Source organism: Bombyx mori, chromosome 25 (assembly GCF_030269925.1).
Source record: "Bombyx mori chromosome 25, ASM3026992v2".
NCBI lineage: Eukaryota > Metazoa > Arthropoda > Insecta > Lepidoptera > Bombycidae > Bombyx > Bombyx mori.
The window spans coordinates 1,982,475-2,000,525 of NC_085131.1; the positions used below are offsets into that span (position 1 = coordinate 1,982,475).

General features: G+C 40.0%; 2 protein-coding genes across 7 annotated transcripts in view; one reads left to right on the forward strand and one right to left on the reverse strand.

Moving 5' to 3' along the window:
- Positions 1-182: 182 nt before the first annotated feature.
- LOC101736222 (molybdopterin synthase catalytic subunit) lies at positions 183-17,386 on the reverse strand. Of its 6 annotated transcripts, none has more exons than XM_004923336.4 (7): positions 17,118-17,386; positions 15,948-16,392; positions 10,363-10,478; positions 6,623-6,798; positions 3,610-3,840; positions 1,443-1,669; positions 183-637 (listed from the first exon to the last, which is right to left on the reverse strand). In XM_004923336.4, exons 2-7 carry the CDS (start codon positions 16,074-16,076, stop codon positions 527-529), a joined length of 990 nt encoding a protein of 329 aa, XP_004923393.2. In that variant the 5' UTR covers positions 16,077-16,392; positions 17,118-17,386; the 3' UTR covers positions 183-526. The 6 variants fall into 6 exon arrangements, with proteins under 6 accessions (XP_004923393.2, XP_004923394.2, XP_012553130.2 ...); XM_004923337.5 differs by lacking the exon at positions 17,118-17,386 and adding an exon at positions 16,821-17,046; XM_012697676.4 differs by lacking the exon at positions 17,118-17,386 and adding an exon at positions 16,640-16,833.
- The window catches only part of LOC105842984 (uncharacterized), a 204,130-nt gene continuing 197,477 nt past the window's right edge, over positions 11,399-18,051 (forward strand). The window contains exon 1 of the mRNA XM_062676042.1: positions 11,399-11,570. The gene's annotated coding sequence lies outside the window, so the exon portion shown is untranslated. The remainder of the gene's footprint in view (positions 11,571-18,051) is intronic.

Sequence of the window (18,051 nt, forward strand, 5' to 3'; positions counted from 1 at the left end):
GTGTTTTATTTATTGAAATAATTTTTTATCTATAAATGGGTAAATTAAGTTTTTATATACCTAAATACATATTATATACATTTAATATTGGTTTTTGAAAACTATATTTTCTTGGCCGGAAATATAATATTATCTTTATTGATATTAGTATTCAGGACTTGAGTGTTAATAGAAATTCAAAATCCAAAAAGATACGTTTTTATTTTTCACTCATATATTATCCACGTTACATTAAAATTATACATATACATATTAAAAAAATACGTATTTTTTCAAGTATAAATAATACTAGTGTTTAAAATATCGTTTTAATACAAATACTACATAATCAAGTTAAATTTCCAAGAATCTATCTTACATTACCTGAAAAATATCAAATTTTAATAACATAATATGTAAAATTAAAAAAAATATATTAATCAAATTGATATTATTTACTCAATGCTCAAACGATATTAAAAGAATGGTAGATTTTTTTAATTGGTAATTCCCAATTTAGGGCTCCTTTGATTTAGTGGCAACACTGTCATAAATTGGCCTTTTCCAATTGGTCGATCTTCCTCGCGATGTCTTCAGCAGAGAACGCGTAATCTATACGATCCTCAGATTTTATCTCTTCCAGGTCTGCCTTTGTTTTCTGTAAATTATTTTTATTTCTGTAAATATTTAATATTTCTAGTTTCCGTTCGACAACGTTCAAAATTCGACCGTAAGTACTGATGCCTCAAGATTTAGATTCGTTTAATGTAGTGCGTTCTCTCTTCTGTTCGGTTATTGATATTTTCATAGAAAAAAAGTACTATTTTTAATGTCTATGGGCTACGTGGATCGTTTAAGTAATGTTTTTTTTAATTTATTGAATTATTATTACCACTTTAGTTATGGAGTAATGTAGTAAAAAAAATACTACGGCACCAAATAATATACCACCTACAAGAGAACTCGCTCAATTACCTACTCAATTACAACAAATTATCTAATTTAATCGGCCATTTTTGTTCTTTATTTATTTATTGCTTAGATGGGTAAACGAGCTCACAGCCGACCTGGCGCTAAGTGGTTACTGAAGCCCATAGACATCTACAACGTAAATGCGCCACCCACCTTGGGATACGAGTTCTAAGGTCTCAGTATAGTTACAACGGCTGCTTCAAACCGAAATGCATTACTGCTTCACGACAGAAATAGGCAGAGCGGTGGTACCTACCCGTACCTACGAGTAATTGCGCAAATTATAATTTGGATTTTTTTACATGATGTTATTCCTTCGCCGTGGAAGTCAATCATGAACATTTGTTAAGTACGTATTTCATTAGAAAAATTGGTACCCGCCTGCGGGATTCGAACACCGGTGCATCGCTAGATACAAATGCACCGGACGTCTTATCCTTTAGGCCACGACGACTTCGAATTCTATTACGCTTTAAGCACTCATTCTTTACCCAGAACTGCGCGTATTCCGGCGACACCGACTGCAGATACGCGATCCTGTCCTCCATGTCCTTGAGCCGCTTGAAGATGTCCTTGGAGACGGGGCCCAGGTTAAGGAACTTCTCGACGGCCACGACTCGCTCGGCTACGGAGGGCGGCAGGCCCGGGTCCGAGGACCCAACGGGGACCCCACTGAAACTAACCGTTTGTGGACCCCATTCGTTGTTGACTTTGTATACTGAAATAAAATAATCACATTACATATTCATTTTAATTTAAATCGATTCTCGCAAGCGTTTTTAAATCGTCAATCATCTTAATCAAGAAACTTAGGGCTGTCCAAACACCCTATTGGACTATTCACAAATTTATAAAACACTAGCGACCCGCCCTCGCTTCGCTTCGGAAACATTAAATTTTATTATTGATAGTTGAGTCCCGCGATGTTACCCGCGGTTGTTGTCGTACCGCGGGTGACGCCGCGGGGCGAAGCTCGTCTAAAAAAAGTAGCCTAAGTGACTCCTTATATCATCAGCTACCTATCAGTGAAAGTCTAGTCAACATCGGTCCAGCTGTTCCAGAAATTAGCCGGAACAAACAGACAGACAAAAATTGTAAAAAATGTTATTTTGGTGTGTGTACCGTATATATATTCATATGCATGTAGGAAAAAGCGGTTATTTCAATATTAAAAACAGACACTTCAATTTTATTTATATGTATAGATTAGATTATTGATTATGTAGGACAGGACAGCGCATAAACCATTCGATATTCAGTGACAGTTGCAGCCGATATGCATAATGTGAATGCTTTGAATCATTAGGTTATCAATCCATGGCAGAAATAGGCAGTGTAGTGGTAAAGAGCTTTGCTTGCGTTGCATCCTAAAATCTACCTACCCACCTTCAAAAAGTGGTCCAGGGTACCAGGGGAACACTAGTCTAGTCTAGAAAATTCGACTTTAATTAATTGAAATTATAAGTTTGTACACTATTATGATTCTACTGTCAAAGACTATTTATACTTCTCTAATCACCTATTTCGTCAAGACTACACTATAGGCAAATATTAATAAAAACAAACAATATTTAATCTATTCTCAATTTGACCACAGACTATAAGCAATAAGAAAAGCTTGACAATAAACAAAATAGTATGCATGCGTGTGTGTGTCAAATAGTGGGTGGCGGCATTTACGTTGTAGATGTCTATGGGCTCCGGTAACCACTTAACATCAGGTGAGCCGTGAGCTACTCCACCCAACAAAGCAATAAAAAAAAACTGGCATTCCTTTGGCTCACTAGGCACGTGCCTGGAGGCGTGTAGTTACAAGGGACGCGGGAGCTCAGAATTTTTAAATATATAAAGAAAATAACATATCGACGATTAAGAACTAAACGCTGATCTATAATCTAAATCTATAATAGATTATATTGCACAAGCATCGATATACCTACTCGTATTATGCAATATTGGGGGTTCGTTTTTGTATTTCATTCGCGGATTAGCGTAAGTACAAGGGTCCTGGTCTACTAAAGTCTAGGGTTTGATGATACAACGTCATCGTAATTGCAAAAACAACTAGTTAAAATTTATAGTATTATGATGGGCATTTACGGCCGGTGCAGGGGCGCCGATAAAGTGATTGCCGAGGGCGCTCTGGACCTTTAATCCGTCACTGCCTTTTGCACATTTGCAGTTACTCAATTTTTTTTTATTTATTGCTTAGGTGGGTGGACGAGCTCACAGCCCACCTGCTGTTAAGTGGTTACTGGAGCCCATAGACATCTACAATGTAAATGCGCCACCCACCTTGAGATATAAGTTCTGAGGTCTCAAGTATAGTTACATCGGCTGCCCCACCCTTCAAACCGAAACGCATTACTGCTTCACGGCAGAAATAAGCAGGGCGGTGGTACCTACCCGCGCGGACTCACAAAAGGTCCTACCACCAGTAATTACGCAAATTATAATTTTGCGGGTTTGATTTTTATTACACGATCTTATTCCTTCACCGTGGAAGTCAATCCTGAACATTTGTTAAGTACATATTTCATTAGAAAAATTGGTACCCGCCTGCGGGATTCGAACACCGGTGCATCGCTCAACACGAATGCACCGGACGTCTTATCCTTTAGGCCACGACGATTTCAATGTCCGACGACTTTCAATTACCTTTCAAATGTCCTTTAGAATCGTTTCGTTTGACGAACTGCGCCCTGACCCGCGCGCACGTGTCCTCCTCGTCCTGACGCCGCCCCGGCACGAAGTCCTGTATGTTGCCGTAATTAACCTGCTCCCGTTTCCTCTCAATAAAGTTCTGTATCCGCTTCTGTAGTTCTTCGCTCGAAACGTTGATCTGTACTAAATTTTTGTCGATGTTCTTCGACTCCGATTTCGACGGAACTAAAATAAGGATACAAAAGATAACCTTATTCCCTGTTGGTTAAGGTTAAGGTTACAAATCATAAACCGAATATAGGTTTCAGTCAAAAAAAAAACCGGTTTAATTGATCAAAACATTCAAAAGGGAAAAACAAAAAAAAACGATTTAATAAAAGCGAGAACAAAAATAAGCCAGACTATTTTAGCCGCGAAAATAATCATGCGTTCTTGTTTGCAATACTAGTTAAGGCAACTGTCACATTACAGACCAACGTACTTCAGGTACAGCCTATGGCTTCTCGAGCTACAAAAATAAATATTATCTATGGGCATCGTTAACTTTTTAACAAAAATCGCGCTTCGAGTTCTTGTTATTTTAGCTGATAATTAAAACGAAACTATAAAGTTAGAGATAGCTCAGTGTTTTACGTCTTAAACGCACGGTCCGATGTACAAAATTTAAGGATTTAAGGGTTGCTAACACTGGCCCTCAAGGGCAGTGCTTCGCAGAATCTACCACCGGATCGGAAACGCGACCCACTGAGAAGATCCGGCGAGAAACTCAGTGGGCTGTGTCTATGGGTTAACTTACTCGTCGATCCCGTAGTCGCAAGCGACGGGTTCGACGAGAACGGCGACCGGTGCTTGGGGTACCTAAAAGCACCGTTAATAGATCGGGAGGATCCGTAATGACAAATAAGCGTAAGCAGTGCGTTGGTGAATGTACTTGGTTCGCTCATTGGTCGACGGAGACGAGAAAACTTGATAATTTCATACGATTAGATGGACGGCATGAATTTTCAAATAATTTTTATTTCGAACAATTTTACATAAATTAATTTTCAAATCAAAGTTTACTTTGCGTCAATGTGTCCTGTGTCTATAAGTGTCTATATAGTGTCTCCAAAAGTCGATTAATACTACAACCACTACTATAATTTATACTCTTCAACAGTGATCAATTAATTGTTATAAATTATATTAGATGCAAGAAAAAAACCTGATAATTTTAATCAAGGACAAGACGTGAATAAAACAACATTTTTAAACAATCAAAATATATTTTCAATAACTAAAAAAAAAACAATAATAAAATTAAAACGACTTAAAACACCCCAATACCACTAAATAACAACCTTAGTTATGTTACAAATAAAAATCCAGAAAAATCCACGGATAAATATAAAATATAAAATTTAACAAACATGAATAGAATTAGCGCGTCGCAGAGACACATTGTAGCAAATGTAAACAAAAAAAACTCCATACGTTTAAAATAATAGCTAACATTTTTTCGCTATACAAAACAATATCACCGCCCATCTGTGAACTGGGGCTTGATGCCACAACCAATTCCGAAATTCGTCTCAATATTATATGGAATATTTATAATCGTAGTTTTTTTATTTTTTTTTATTGCCTAGGTGTGTGGACGAGCTCACAGCCCACCTGGTGTTAAGTGGTTACTGGAACCCATAGACATCTACATCTGTAAATGCGCCACACACCTTGAGATATAAGTTCTAAGGTCTCAGTATAGTTACAACGGCTGCGGTTCAAACTGAAACGCATTACTGCTTCACGGCAGAAATAGGCGGCGCGGTGGTACCTACCCGTGCGGACTCACAAGAGGTCCTACCACCAGTGTAAATCACAAAACGCATACATAATCGACATCTCATAGTTAGCAGATTGCTTATTCAGCAAGCAGCGACTTGACGTGACCCTGGTATTGTTGATGTCCATGCGCGACCACGACCACTTAACATCACATTGACCGTATGCCTACAGAACTAATAAAAAAAAAACGAAAGTCAGTTTCTACCCTATACCAGTTCTAGTAATTATTATAGCCTCTACTATTAATTCGCTTTCAAACAACAAAACTCAATACATACATATTTAGATATCGTTTGACTGGCTTCCAAAAACGCTATTCGTATCAAAGATAAAAAAGAAATATAAAACCAGTTCACCGATTGACCTATCACAAGGTAATAAATCTAAATACATATACTGTGATATAAATACATATATATGCATATAATTTCGGTTAAAATTATTGTTTTTAAAAAATGGCGCGTCACCTGTGGCAAAGCGCGCGAAAAACAAATTGAAAATTTATCTCTAAGAATCGATTTCATTTACAGCCGCCGACACGATAATTTGATGAGTAATATTTGAATAGAATATATTAATATCGATAGTTGACATAAAAGCGTTTTCATGCAAACAGAGTAACAGAATATCACATTTATTACGTGTTTATTAAATAGTATCGAGTTCAATTGTCAGCACCATCTAGTGTCCATTTTAGTACAACCTTTACTAGATATTCTCTCTTAGTGCATAATTTTTTTTATTGTTATATATAAGTAAAATATCATTATTATGCATTGTTTATTGTAAAATAATTGATTTGAGATTTAATTCTAAAAACACAACACCTACATATTATTATTATAGGTAGGTGGAAAAAATGTTTTTTTTTTCTTAATAAAATTATTCATTTGGATTTTTTAAATCCATAACATCTACTTATAAAAAAAATATTACTTTACCTAATATTTTTTTTTAATAAATCTAAAATTATGTTATGGTATTTTTTTCTACTATGGCAAGAAATGATAGCATAAACTACTCAAAGTAACCCTTTTCCGGAACATTACAGCCTTTCGAAATATGAATAATAAAAGCAAAAAAAAAACGTTTGATTCACGAACACGTGATAAAACAAAAACAAAACAAAAGGAGGTTTGAGATTCTCGACTTTCCCTTAACAAATACTACTTGGACCACGCACATTCACGATTCTCCTTCCATTGGGCGGGTTGTCCGTCGTATATTTCCTTCTTCCATATAGGAACTGAGGCCTTTAGCTGATCGATGGTGTAGGATACGGCGCTTAAAGAGTCCTTCCTCTGCGGACTGCTTATGGCTATCACGACAGACGCCTCTCGACACGGAACGTTGCCCAACCTTGAACAATACCATGAGTATCATTTTTTTAAATATTGCTTACGCGATGTACTCACATGAGGTCCTACCACCAGTAATTACGCAAATTATAATGCATCGCTCAACACGAACGCACCGGACGTCAACATTACAACGCAATCATTTGAGTGTGAAAGAGACGACACTTGTCATTCAATCGGTAACTGAACAACATTAGGAATGTCAATTGAATTAAAATAATCATTGAACTACAATTTTGTGAAATATTAATGACTAATTCGTGATCCAAAAAAAATTGTGCTTGTCAAATGTGTCCTTGTCATTCTCTGGTCCATAAACTATCAGTTAATTTGTAAACCTGATTTTTTTGTTCCTACCTAAGCTGATAGCCTTGAGAGGCTATTTCAGCGTAACCTTAATTAGTAGGTGAGCTCAAGGGGCTCAAGCCGGAGTGGTGCTAAAACTGGCCCTAGCAAGAGCAGTGCTTCGCAGAATCTACCACTGGATCGGAAACGCGACCCACTGAGAAGATTCGGCGAGAAACTCAGTGGGCTGTGTCTATGGGTTAATTCGCCCGTCGAGTCCTTCGTCGCAAGCGACGCGTTTGACGAGGACGGTGACCGGTGCTTGTAGTACCTAAAAGCACCGTTAATGGATCGGGAGGATCCGTAATGACGTGTTTTGGGCGACGTCGACTGGTGTCGGATTCGGTGTACAGGATCGGGTATGTAGTTTCCAGCGGCTACGACATAGGGTTCTCATGTCGTGCCGCCTTCTCAAAGTGAAACCTGATTAACTATTATTACGTAAATTACTAATAAACATCGAAGCGTACTGTGGGAGAATACGACAAAGGGAGGATCTTCATCGAGCGGGTGATATTGCTCGGTAGACCGACAGTCCGAATGTTGTTATTCGGAGCTTGTATATATGCAAGCTTATCTTGAAAATGTCCTAAGTGGGATTCAGGCATCTGTCAATTATCCTGTATTGTGATGGCTACCCGTCACACGTACAAACTTTCACGTTAATCAATATCATAATTGTAAAAGTGCGTTTGTTTGTCATTCTTTCACGTGAACAAAAGCGAACGAACGAATTGAATGTTTTTTTTTAAGTGATAGTTTTAAGTCAAATGTGCGACATAGGCTACTTTTGAATCCGAAAAAAACATCTCATTCCTCATTCCAACTGTTTCATTATTCTTTTTTTTTTTTTTTTTTTTCCACAGGAGAAAATCGCCGGATCCCCACCCGCGCGGCAGGTGGGGTATGTGGGAGTTGAACCTCACTAAAAACTCCTGCCGCTCACAACCGGCGCCCTACCTCGGACCGGGCCGGAGCCCAGTCGGGGCTATTGAAACGGCGGGACAGGGTTGACGCAGAGCACATTACATCCATCCCACCGTCCCACGGACGCCGGACCGGTGGCCGCCAGCGAAACGACCACCGGTTCCCTCGTTCAGCGGGCCGAGAGCCCGCTTTGATGGCGCCGCGTTACACCTTCCCCCAGAGCGGTCGGGGGAACGCGGTCTACCATCACCCGGCTTCCTATTGCGGGTGAGCGTGCAGAGCACGCCACCCCTCGTCTGGGTCCCTCCCCGCACAAAACGGGTGGGACCCCTAGCTCTTAGGGGGCCAGGTCACGGATATGACCCGGGCCCGACCCCCTGCTCGGCGGCGGCGGGTTTCTGCGTAGTGAGGAGAGCTTTCCCTCACTCGCCCCGCCGCCTCCTTCTGCGAGATGGTGCACTCGCAGAAGTCGAGCATAGCCTTCCATGACTCATCGCTGCCAAGCATCGACGCCACGACGCCAGGCAGCGACAAGTCAGGTCCTATCTTTGCGACCAGGACACGGCGCTGCACCTCCCAAGCGGGGCAGACAGCGAGCGTATGCTCCGCCGTGTCCAGGTCGTGTCCACAATGGTGACACCTCGTCGTCGGCTCAGCCCCTATCCGGCGCAGGTACTTCCCGAAGCATCCGTGCCCGGTCAGCACCTGCACTAGACGAAAGGTGAGACGTCCCTTGCCACGATTCACCCAGTCATCAAAGACCGGGTAAACCGCCTCGACGGTCCGTAGCCCCCACGTGGGGTTGGCCAATCGCCTCGACCACGACTCGAGCACGGACCGCCGAGAATGGGCCTTCCGCGCCCGCAGCTCACTCTCGGGGACACGCGCCACGCCCCGAGCACGAAGCTCGCTGCGCCACCGATAGTCGGCAGCGAGCGACTCCGCCTCCAGCTCCCATGGCGGCGTCCCCGCCAAAACACACGCCGCCTCGAAGGAGACGGTGCGATATCCGCGGATGACCCTGATGGCAACGGTGCGCTGCGGCCGGCGCAGGAACCGAGCCATAGTGGCCCGGTTGCGCGGCTCAGCCCACACAGGTGCACCGTACAGGGCCATCGATCGCACCACCCCCGCGTAGAGACGGCGCACAACCTGATCCGGTCCCCCAATATTCGGGAACAGCCGGCTCAAAGAACCGGCCGTCCCCATCAATCGGGGGACCAGCTCTGCAAAGTGAGCACGAAAGGCCCACCGGCTGTCCAACACGAGGCCGAGGTACTTCAACTGCACCCCGACCCCTATCCGGACGCCTCCAACCACGATGTGGGTGTTAACGGGTGGCGCCCTCCGCGGCCCGTGAAACCACAGAGCCTCGGATTTATTGAGCGCCACGTCGAGACCCAGCCTCCTTATCCTTCCGACGACGAGGGCCACTCCCGCTGTGGCGAGACGGGCAGACTCCCTAAAATCATCCCCCCGGGCCACGACCAACGTGTCGTCCGCGTAACAAATAACGCGGAGGCCCGGGAGGAGGGCGCCCCTCAGCACCCAGTCGTACCCGATATTCCACAAGAGGGGGCCGAGAACCGATCCCTGCGGAACACCACGCACGACCGGAAAACGATGAAGGGTCCCACCGTACCCGGTACATACGACCGACCTGGCCCCCAAATAGGACCCAACCAGCCGGCGGAGGTAGAGGGGCACTCCATGCCTCTCCAGTGCCCCCCCTATCACGGTCCAGGGCAGAGTGTTAAATGCGTTGGCGATGTCAAGAGACACCGCCAGCGCCACCCCACCCCGAGAAACGGCCTCGTCCGAGAGGGACCGCACGCGAAGAATTGCATCCACGGTCGAACGGCCCTCCCGGAAGCCGTACTGATCCGCCGATAGGTCAGGCCCCACCCCGACCAGGTGCCGAACGATGCGGGCAGCCAGAATACGTTCCAGCAATTTTCCCGCCTCGTCCAGCAGCACGACTGTTTCATTATTCTTAGAAGAATTACGTGACACTTTTCTTTGACTTCCCTAACGTCTAGTAATATTTATAATATTAATATTATAATTTAATATTTACTGAAACATTAAATAATATCTGATAACATTTTTGTCCCATCCAATCATCACATAAAGCTGAAATACAACATGTTTTACAAACGATTTTTTATATCAAATGACGTCACACGTAATAAAGTTACTCAGAGCAGAAAAAAAACAAACGATCGTATTCCATCATTGGGATTTGGATGTCATTCATAATATTTCCGAAAAAAAAAAAAAAACTTAGTCCTACCTGTGATAAATAGCTATTCCGTGTACAAGCGGCCATTTCTGTCTGACGTCATCACAAATTGTTTTTATCGCTTTTATGGCCATAGATTCGTAGGCCTCATATTCCAGCCTTAGTACCTGCCGAACAAAATGTAGATTTTAGCACAACCCGCGAGCGATGGAAACTGGTGAAAGATGGTTGAAAGCAATCAACTGTCTCAGTTCGCGTAATACTTCACAGACAGACGTGGACATGTTTTATACGTTGGTATGTTTTTTTTATACCTGGTGTTAAGTGGTTACTGGAGCCCATAGACATCTACAACGTAAATGCCGCCACCCACCTTGAGATATGACTTCAAGGTCTCAGTATAGTCCCCACCCTTCAAACCAAAACGCATTACTGCTTCACGGCAGAAATAGGCAGGGTGCTGGTATCTACGCGTGCGGATTGACAGGACGTCCTGCCATCAGTAATTACGCAAATTATAATTCTGCGGGTTTGATTTTTATTACACGATGTTATTCCTTCACCGTGGAAGTCGATCGTGAACATTTGATAAATACGTATTTCATTAGAAAAAATGATACTTGCCAGCGGGATTCGAACACCGTTGCATAGCTACATGCACCGGACGTCTTATCCTTGAGGCCACAACGACTTCAATGTATGTCTGAAAAGTCATTCACCCGACCGCACCAACAGGTTTTTTTAATCTATATCATACATTCAGTATGTTAATTGTTCAGTTTACATTTCCATTCGTTGAATTGAAGCAGTTCTAGAAGCATCTATGCACTTCCTTCTTTTTTGTTTAATCAGTCTACTAATTAAATAAGTTTTTTTTAATTTTTTTATTTCGTAAATAAGATTCCTTATAGGAAAATCTAATTGAGATACGCGACCGACAAACATTGGACTACATATTCCGTTAGTTTAAGAAACGCTTAGGTATTGTATCAATGTATAATATTAACAAGTAGCGACCCGCCGTCGCTTCGCTTGGGAAACTGTAATTTATTATTGATTTCTCCACTATTTAACGGATGTTATTATACATATAAACCTTCCTCTTCAATCACTCTATCTATTAAAAGAAACTGCATCGAAATCCGTTGCGTAGTTTTAAAGATTTAAGCATACATAGGGATATAGGGACAGAGAAAGCGACTTAGTTTTATACTAGGTAGTGATGATAATACCTAGTCAGGTCATAAATTCTGTCACATGTTTAATGTAAAATAATTGAAACAAGTTTATTCATTATGTAACCATTCATATACCAAAATGAACTTAACAAAACATAGATTCTTATGACACTAAAGTTTATTCAAAATGACCTCCGTAATTTTGAATACAGGCCTTCAATCTGCGCGGCCAGTCGTCTATCGCAGCACGAACGAGGTCCATGTCAATATCGGCGGCTGCCTTAATCAAGGATGTCTTGAGTGACTCCAAATTGGGATGAGGCTTTGAGCACGCCTTTTCCTCCAAGTGTTGCCATGTCTTGTAATCTAACGGATTCAAATCTGGACTGGAGGAGGGCCAGTCTTCGTGCCGGATGAAGTCGATTTCACGCGCCGCCAGCCAGTCTTGTGTGCTCTTCGCTCTATGAGCTGGCGCCGAATCTTGTTGGAATACCCAGTGCCTGTTATTGGACATGGTATGAGAAACAGGTTCCACAAGGTTCGTCAGGACTGTATTTTGATACACAACTGCATTCGTTTTTACACCTTTCTCACAAAAATGTACCTCTGTTAAGCCCCAATAAGAAACTCCCAACCATACCATTGAGCGAGGATGGAAAATGACCTCGTTGGACACGCGGAATACGGTTGCTCGCTTCTTCACTACTGTGTGCGTGCACCTTATCATTTTGTTTGTTGTAGCTCTCTTCTACGGTAAAAATTTTTTCATCCGAAAAAAGAATTTCCCGATATTTTTTTCCCGCGTACCGCTTCAACAAAGCGCGGCATCTCTTCAGTCTCAGGTCCATTAGACGAGCATTCAAACGATGTCCTGTTTTTCTTCGATATGCCCGAAGCCCTAAGTCTTCATGTAATACCATTTTTACCGTGGTTCTGCTTAACCCCATCTCAAGGGCCAACAGTTTCTGCCTACGTTTGGGATTTCTTTGAATTCGCGCCTTCACAGCTTTTATCACTGCTTGAGTACTAACAGACCAAGGGCGACCACTTCTTGACCTGTCATCTACACTAGAGTCTTCATTGTATCGTTTGATGGTATGATAAACGAATCTTTTGGTTATATTCAAATTTTTCAGTATGTTAAAAATTTGAATTGGCGCGTAACCGCAACGATGCAACGCAATAACTGCAACACGGTCTTCTTTAAGCGTCCACTCCATATTTAAAAATGAGTAAAATTCTAAAAGTATACATTTTTATTTTCATGAACAATTCGAAATTCGAATTCAATAAACTTTTTTGTGGCCAGCATTCTAAAAGAAAAGTTTTTACTGTGTGACAATACTTATGACCTGACTAGTTATATGCTAGTAACGTTTTTTTATGAAAACTGAGTAAATTTTACATGAAACATTTAATAGAAACACGAAAAAGGTTCTAATACGTTTGTCGATTTACGTAATTAATTGTGGCATGGTGATCCTTGGGTCCGTGGTCTGCTCCCAACATCTGCAGACCGTCAACTCCCGCATACCCCACGTGCCCCCTAAGCGCTGATACCTCGTAGGTTTGCCCCCCTGCTCGAAAAAAATGGCGTTTTGCGAGCCCGTGCGGGTAGGTACCAATACCTCACATAGATCCGCCGCGGAGAAGTTGTCATGCATTCCGAAAGTTGGTAGACCCGTTAAACAACACATTCGATCTTATCGTGTTTTCTTCGGTTTTGCGATTTATATACATAATTAAAAGTAATCGCACGTGTTTTATTTTCATTACTGTCACGAAATAAAAATAAAAAAAGTAGCTTTAATTAATTCGATCTCATGTCTTTAGAAGGCGGTGGTACAAATCTCTTGAAGAATCTAGAATAACCCCTCGACGTTACTAGAATAGGTAGAAAAAAAATATGGAATTTACTTATCACCAGGTCGTGCCGTGAAGACATTTAGGTATTAAGTGAAATAATTAAAACAATAATCGTTTTCACGTAAAATTCATTTTCAAGGTAAATTATTTGTTTCTTTTACTTCCTCGTTACGTTAAATTTGCATTGGAATGAACAAATATTGATTTGTCAATTCAACTGTTATTTATAATTGCAAATATACAGCAGCTGTTATAGAAGTCGATAAAATTCGTTTTTTTATAATACGCTTTTATTAGCTCGACATTCGTATTTTGCGATGTGAATTTGTCGGTGTTCTTATCCGATAGTTATGGTTTTTTTTATTGCTTAGATGGATAGACGAGCCCACAGCCCACCCGGTGTCAAGTGATTACTGGAGCCCATAGACATCTACAACGTAAATGCGTCACCCACCTTGAGACATGAAGTTGTATAGTCTCAGTATAGTTACAACGGCTGCCCCACCCTTCAAACCGAAACGCATTACTGCTTCACGGCAGAAACAGGCAGGGCGGTGGTACCTACCCGTGCGGACTTTACAGGTCCTACCACCAGTAATCACTTATTTCTATTATTTTTTTTCCAATAGGATCGTTGGTACCCCCTCAAGCTGTTATTTTGACTACGCGCGGTTTGGTAGATGAGCTCCCTCAACCTGAGAGAATTACTAACCCTGGCCCCAACATGATCAGTGCTTTGCTGAATCTACCATCGGATCGGAATCGCGAGCCACTGAGACGTAGTGAGAAGATCCGGCGATAAACTCAGTGGATAGGTTGTACGTGGAACTCTGTCGTATTTGACGTGTTCGACGAGAGCGGTAACCAGTGCCTGGAATGCCTAAAAGCCCGGAGAGTCGATCGAGAGGATTCGATAGTATTTTTTATTTATTGCTTAGATGGATGGACGAGCTCACAGCCCACCTGCTGTTAAGTGATTACTGGAGCCCATAGACATCTACAACGTAAATGCGCCACCCACCTTGAGATATCAGTTCTAAGGTCTCTGTATAGTTCCAACGACTACCCCACCCTTCAAACCGAAACGCATTACTGCTTCACGGCAGAAATAAGCAGGGTGGTGGTACCTACCCGCGCGGACTCTCAAGAGGTCCTACCACATGTTAAAACTTTTATTGTACACGTTACGTTTTTATTACACGATGTTATTCCTTCACCGTGGAAGTCAATCGTGAACATTTGTTGAGTACGTATTTCATTAGAAAAATTGGTACCCGCCTGCGGGGTTCGAACACCGGTGCAATCGCTATATACGAATGCACCGGACGTCTTATCCTTTAGGCCACGACGACTTCAATAAATGTCGTCGGATGTTCTTTAGACGACGGTACCTTTGATTTGCCTCGTGGCCTGGGTCGGATATGTAATTTTAGGCGGTCACGATAAGGTTTATTTCTAATGAAATACGTACTTAGTACACGTTCACGAATGACTTCCACATCGTGTAATAAAAATCCGATATAATAGTAACGTGCGTAATTACTAAACAATTGAGATGTAGATGTATGTATATGGACTCCAGTAACCACTGAACAACAGGTGGGCCGTGAGCTCGTTACGAAAATATATTTTTTTTATCTCGAAACTAGGAAGAAACAACCTTCTAGTTCAAAGTGGCCCGCAGCATACCGTATGAACAGACTTAACTTGAAAACAAAGGTATAAAAATGAGTTTAAATTTTTGAAATATAATCATTGCTAACATCGGTATGACTAAACAATCTCTTGTTATTTACTGCATTTACATGAATATTTTTTACTTCACCACATTTATCTGACTTGGTTGTTGTTTACAAAAAGTGTTCAAAGAGGTCAAACTATAATATAAAATAAATCATTTCTTATCTATGGAACGTAAACAACTATATCTGTGTTGGAAATTGTAAATTTAGAAGATGCAAATAGACAAAGAGTTATGGCCATATTTTCTTTATTTATATCTTCAGCTACGCACGGACGGGTTGGTAAGCTCATGGGGTTCATCCTGAGAGAATTTGCTAACAATAGTCCTAGTAAGAGAAATCCAATCCAGCGAGAAATTAAGTTGGTTATGTATTTGGGCTAGGTTGCTCTTCAAACTCTTTTTGTCTAAGCCTCAGTTTTTTCATTGCAACAATTTCCCCACCCTTTAAACGGAAACTCATTACGGCTTCGCGGAAAATATAGGCAGGATGGTGGTACTTACCCGCGTGGGCTCAGATATGATGCCCTATCACCAATAATTACACAAAAATTATAATTATTGCGGGTTCAATTTTTATAACAAGTAATGTTATTCCTTTATTATAGAAATAATTTGTGAACATTTGTTAACCTATTTCATTAAGAAAATTGCGTCGCTTGATGTGAATGCACCGGGTGCCATATCCTGTAGATCACGAAGAATTTGCTGCCTATAGTGACATGAAATATCACTTAACACTAAAATGGTTAAAAGCCATTACCGTTTTGAACAACGGGCTTCACATACAGAATCTTAACAAAATACCTATTTTCCTAATGACTAGAAAATTTTAAATAATACAAGTTTACCTTTTTTCCTTCAAAATTGTCTCTAGTTGTGCCAATAAACAATGAAATTGCACCGCAGCTATCATCAGTTACAAGTTCACTTATTTCTTCGACTGACAGTCTATCTACTGTTAATTTTATATGGTCCATCCTGTGAAATACTATTTAACCTCCACTCAATGGTGGTATAACAGCTAAGTTGTCTTGTTCATTAATTTCTATATCTACTGTATCCTCACACACTACCTCGTTCTTAGCCAAAAGTATATTTTTCTTAATACTGTTTAAGTTATATTTATCGCATATAATATTCAACAATCTCTGATATCCCAACTTTCTTGGTAAAGTTATGGAAGTTTCTCTAACTCCCGACAATTCTTTTGATTTAGCAAAAAACAATAGCTTCACTGTTACAGTATCTTCTATATTTTCTATTTCCATAATTTACCATAGTCAATCTACCAGCCTGCAATAAAAAGATGTGTTATTATAAACCTGTTTGTAAAAAAAAGTTGCTTAAGTAAAAATAAATAAAAAACATTACAACAAAATAATCAATATAGCTACTGTCAATACTGCTTCTAAATCTGTGTAAATAGTAAACAATAATGATTAAAATACATACATGTAATTTGAATTGAAAAAAAAAACTAGAAAGTACAAAATGGTGCTGCAAAATCTAAAGAAAAATATTTAAAAAATTAAATTCTTACTTTATTTCGAATTGATCCATAAAAGACTAAATATGTTGTACTTGTTGTAGGATAATAAAAAGGTTTTTAATTTCCGTTATACACTTTCCATGTACATCAAAAGTATTTTAAAAAATTATATATCTACTGACTGCATCACCGCGGCGTTTCATTTACTTACTGACTGATTCACTCGACTTACCTACATGAATGTCGTGGATATAGTTTTTATTTTATGGGCGACTGCTTTAAACATGTTGCTGATCATTGGACCGTGTCGGAATTTCACGATCTAATTACATACACCTACTTTCATACAATAGATACCTATACTTTACACAGTATAATATTATTAGATATTTTCAAGTACGTCGTTGGTACAAATGTCATTACAGCGATCATTTAATTTAAACTGTGTGATTTTTATAACTAGGAGGTTATACCGTAACCTTGAAAATCGTAACATTTTATTTATTAAAGTAATTTTAAATATACTTACTGTATCTTCTGTCTTAAATGGTAGTAATGTAAGGGTTTTTTTTCCTCAAACTTAGATTAGAAATTTCACTTCTTTAAAATTCTTACTAACTATTAGGTGTTATAATTAAGTTAAAATTCAAATTTTAAAACTCAAAAGCAAAACAAGAGACAGCTGTTATAGTTTATGAATTAATAACTTTTTGTTTGATCCCAAAAAACAGGCAAAGGAATAGTATTTCATAGGCTTTGTTTCAAAAAGTAAATTCTTTTATCTATCTATCTCTTAGGTTTATGGCGTTTCCTTTTAGATTTCGCCAATGTCAAGTGTATATAATACTCTGCTTTCTATAGCGGGCTTCGTGAATTAAATTAAAGTAAATTCTTTTGCACGAGAAGCGTAAAGGTGTCATTACCAAGCCATACTATTACCTTTTTTAAGGTATAAAAAAGGTAATAGTTTAAAGTTTGAATGATATCAGTTTTCGTAATAGGCCAACCAGCCAAGTCCAGTGATTTTGCTCCATTTCCATCTCCTAGAATCTAGGACCTAGATAGTTGAAAAGACCATATTAGTTTAGTATATTAGTTGCAGAAATACCTAATTGGAAAAATATTACAATGGCATATCCAATTTCATTCTTGTGTTCTAGTCATAGTAGATTTACACTTTTCTTTCTTGAATCTTATCCATACAACGGTTGAATGAAAGAGATCGCTTTAGAAGACAGGACCACACCTTGTAATTAAATTTTTATAGCATATCTACTTCGCTCCCATTGTACTAAGAAAAATTACCCGTGATAAGGTGCATGCGAAAATTTAACATGAAAATTAAGAGTCAATAACAAAACTCAATTTTACATTTATAGTATTTTAAAAATATAGATATTCTTTTAGGATCTCTTTTTAGGGGTTCAAAAAAACCCTCTTTCCAAGCGAGAGTTGTTGATAAA

Excerpts from the sequence above, each read along its gene's own strand:
- LOC101736222 (XM_004923336.4), bottom strand. The coding sequence starts at position 16,076 with ATGGACCATATAAAATTAACAGTAGATAGACTGTCAGTCGAAGAAATA. Across the intron at positions 10,479-15,947 it reads ACAATTTTGAAGGAAAAAAG|GTACTAAGGCTGGAATATGA; the intron begins GTAAACTTGTAT and ends TTTGTTCGGCAG. Across the intron at positions 3,841-6,622 it reads ATGGAAGGAGAATCGTGAAT|TTCCGTCGAAATCGGAGTCG; the intron begins GTGCGTGGTCCA and ends TCCTTATTTTAG.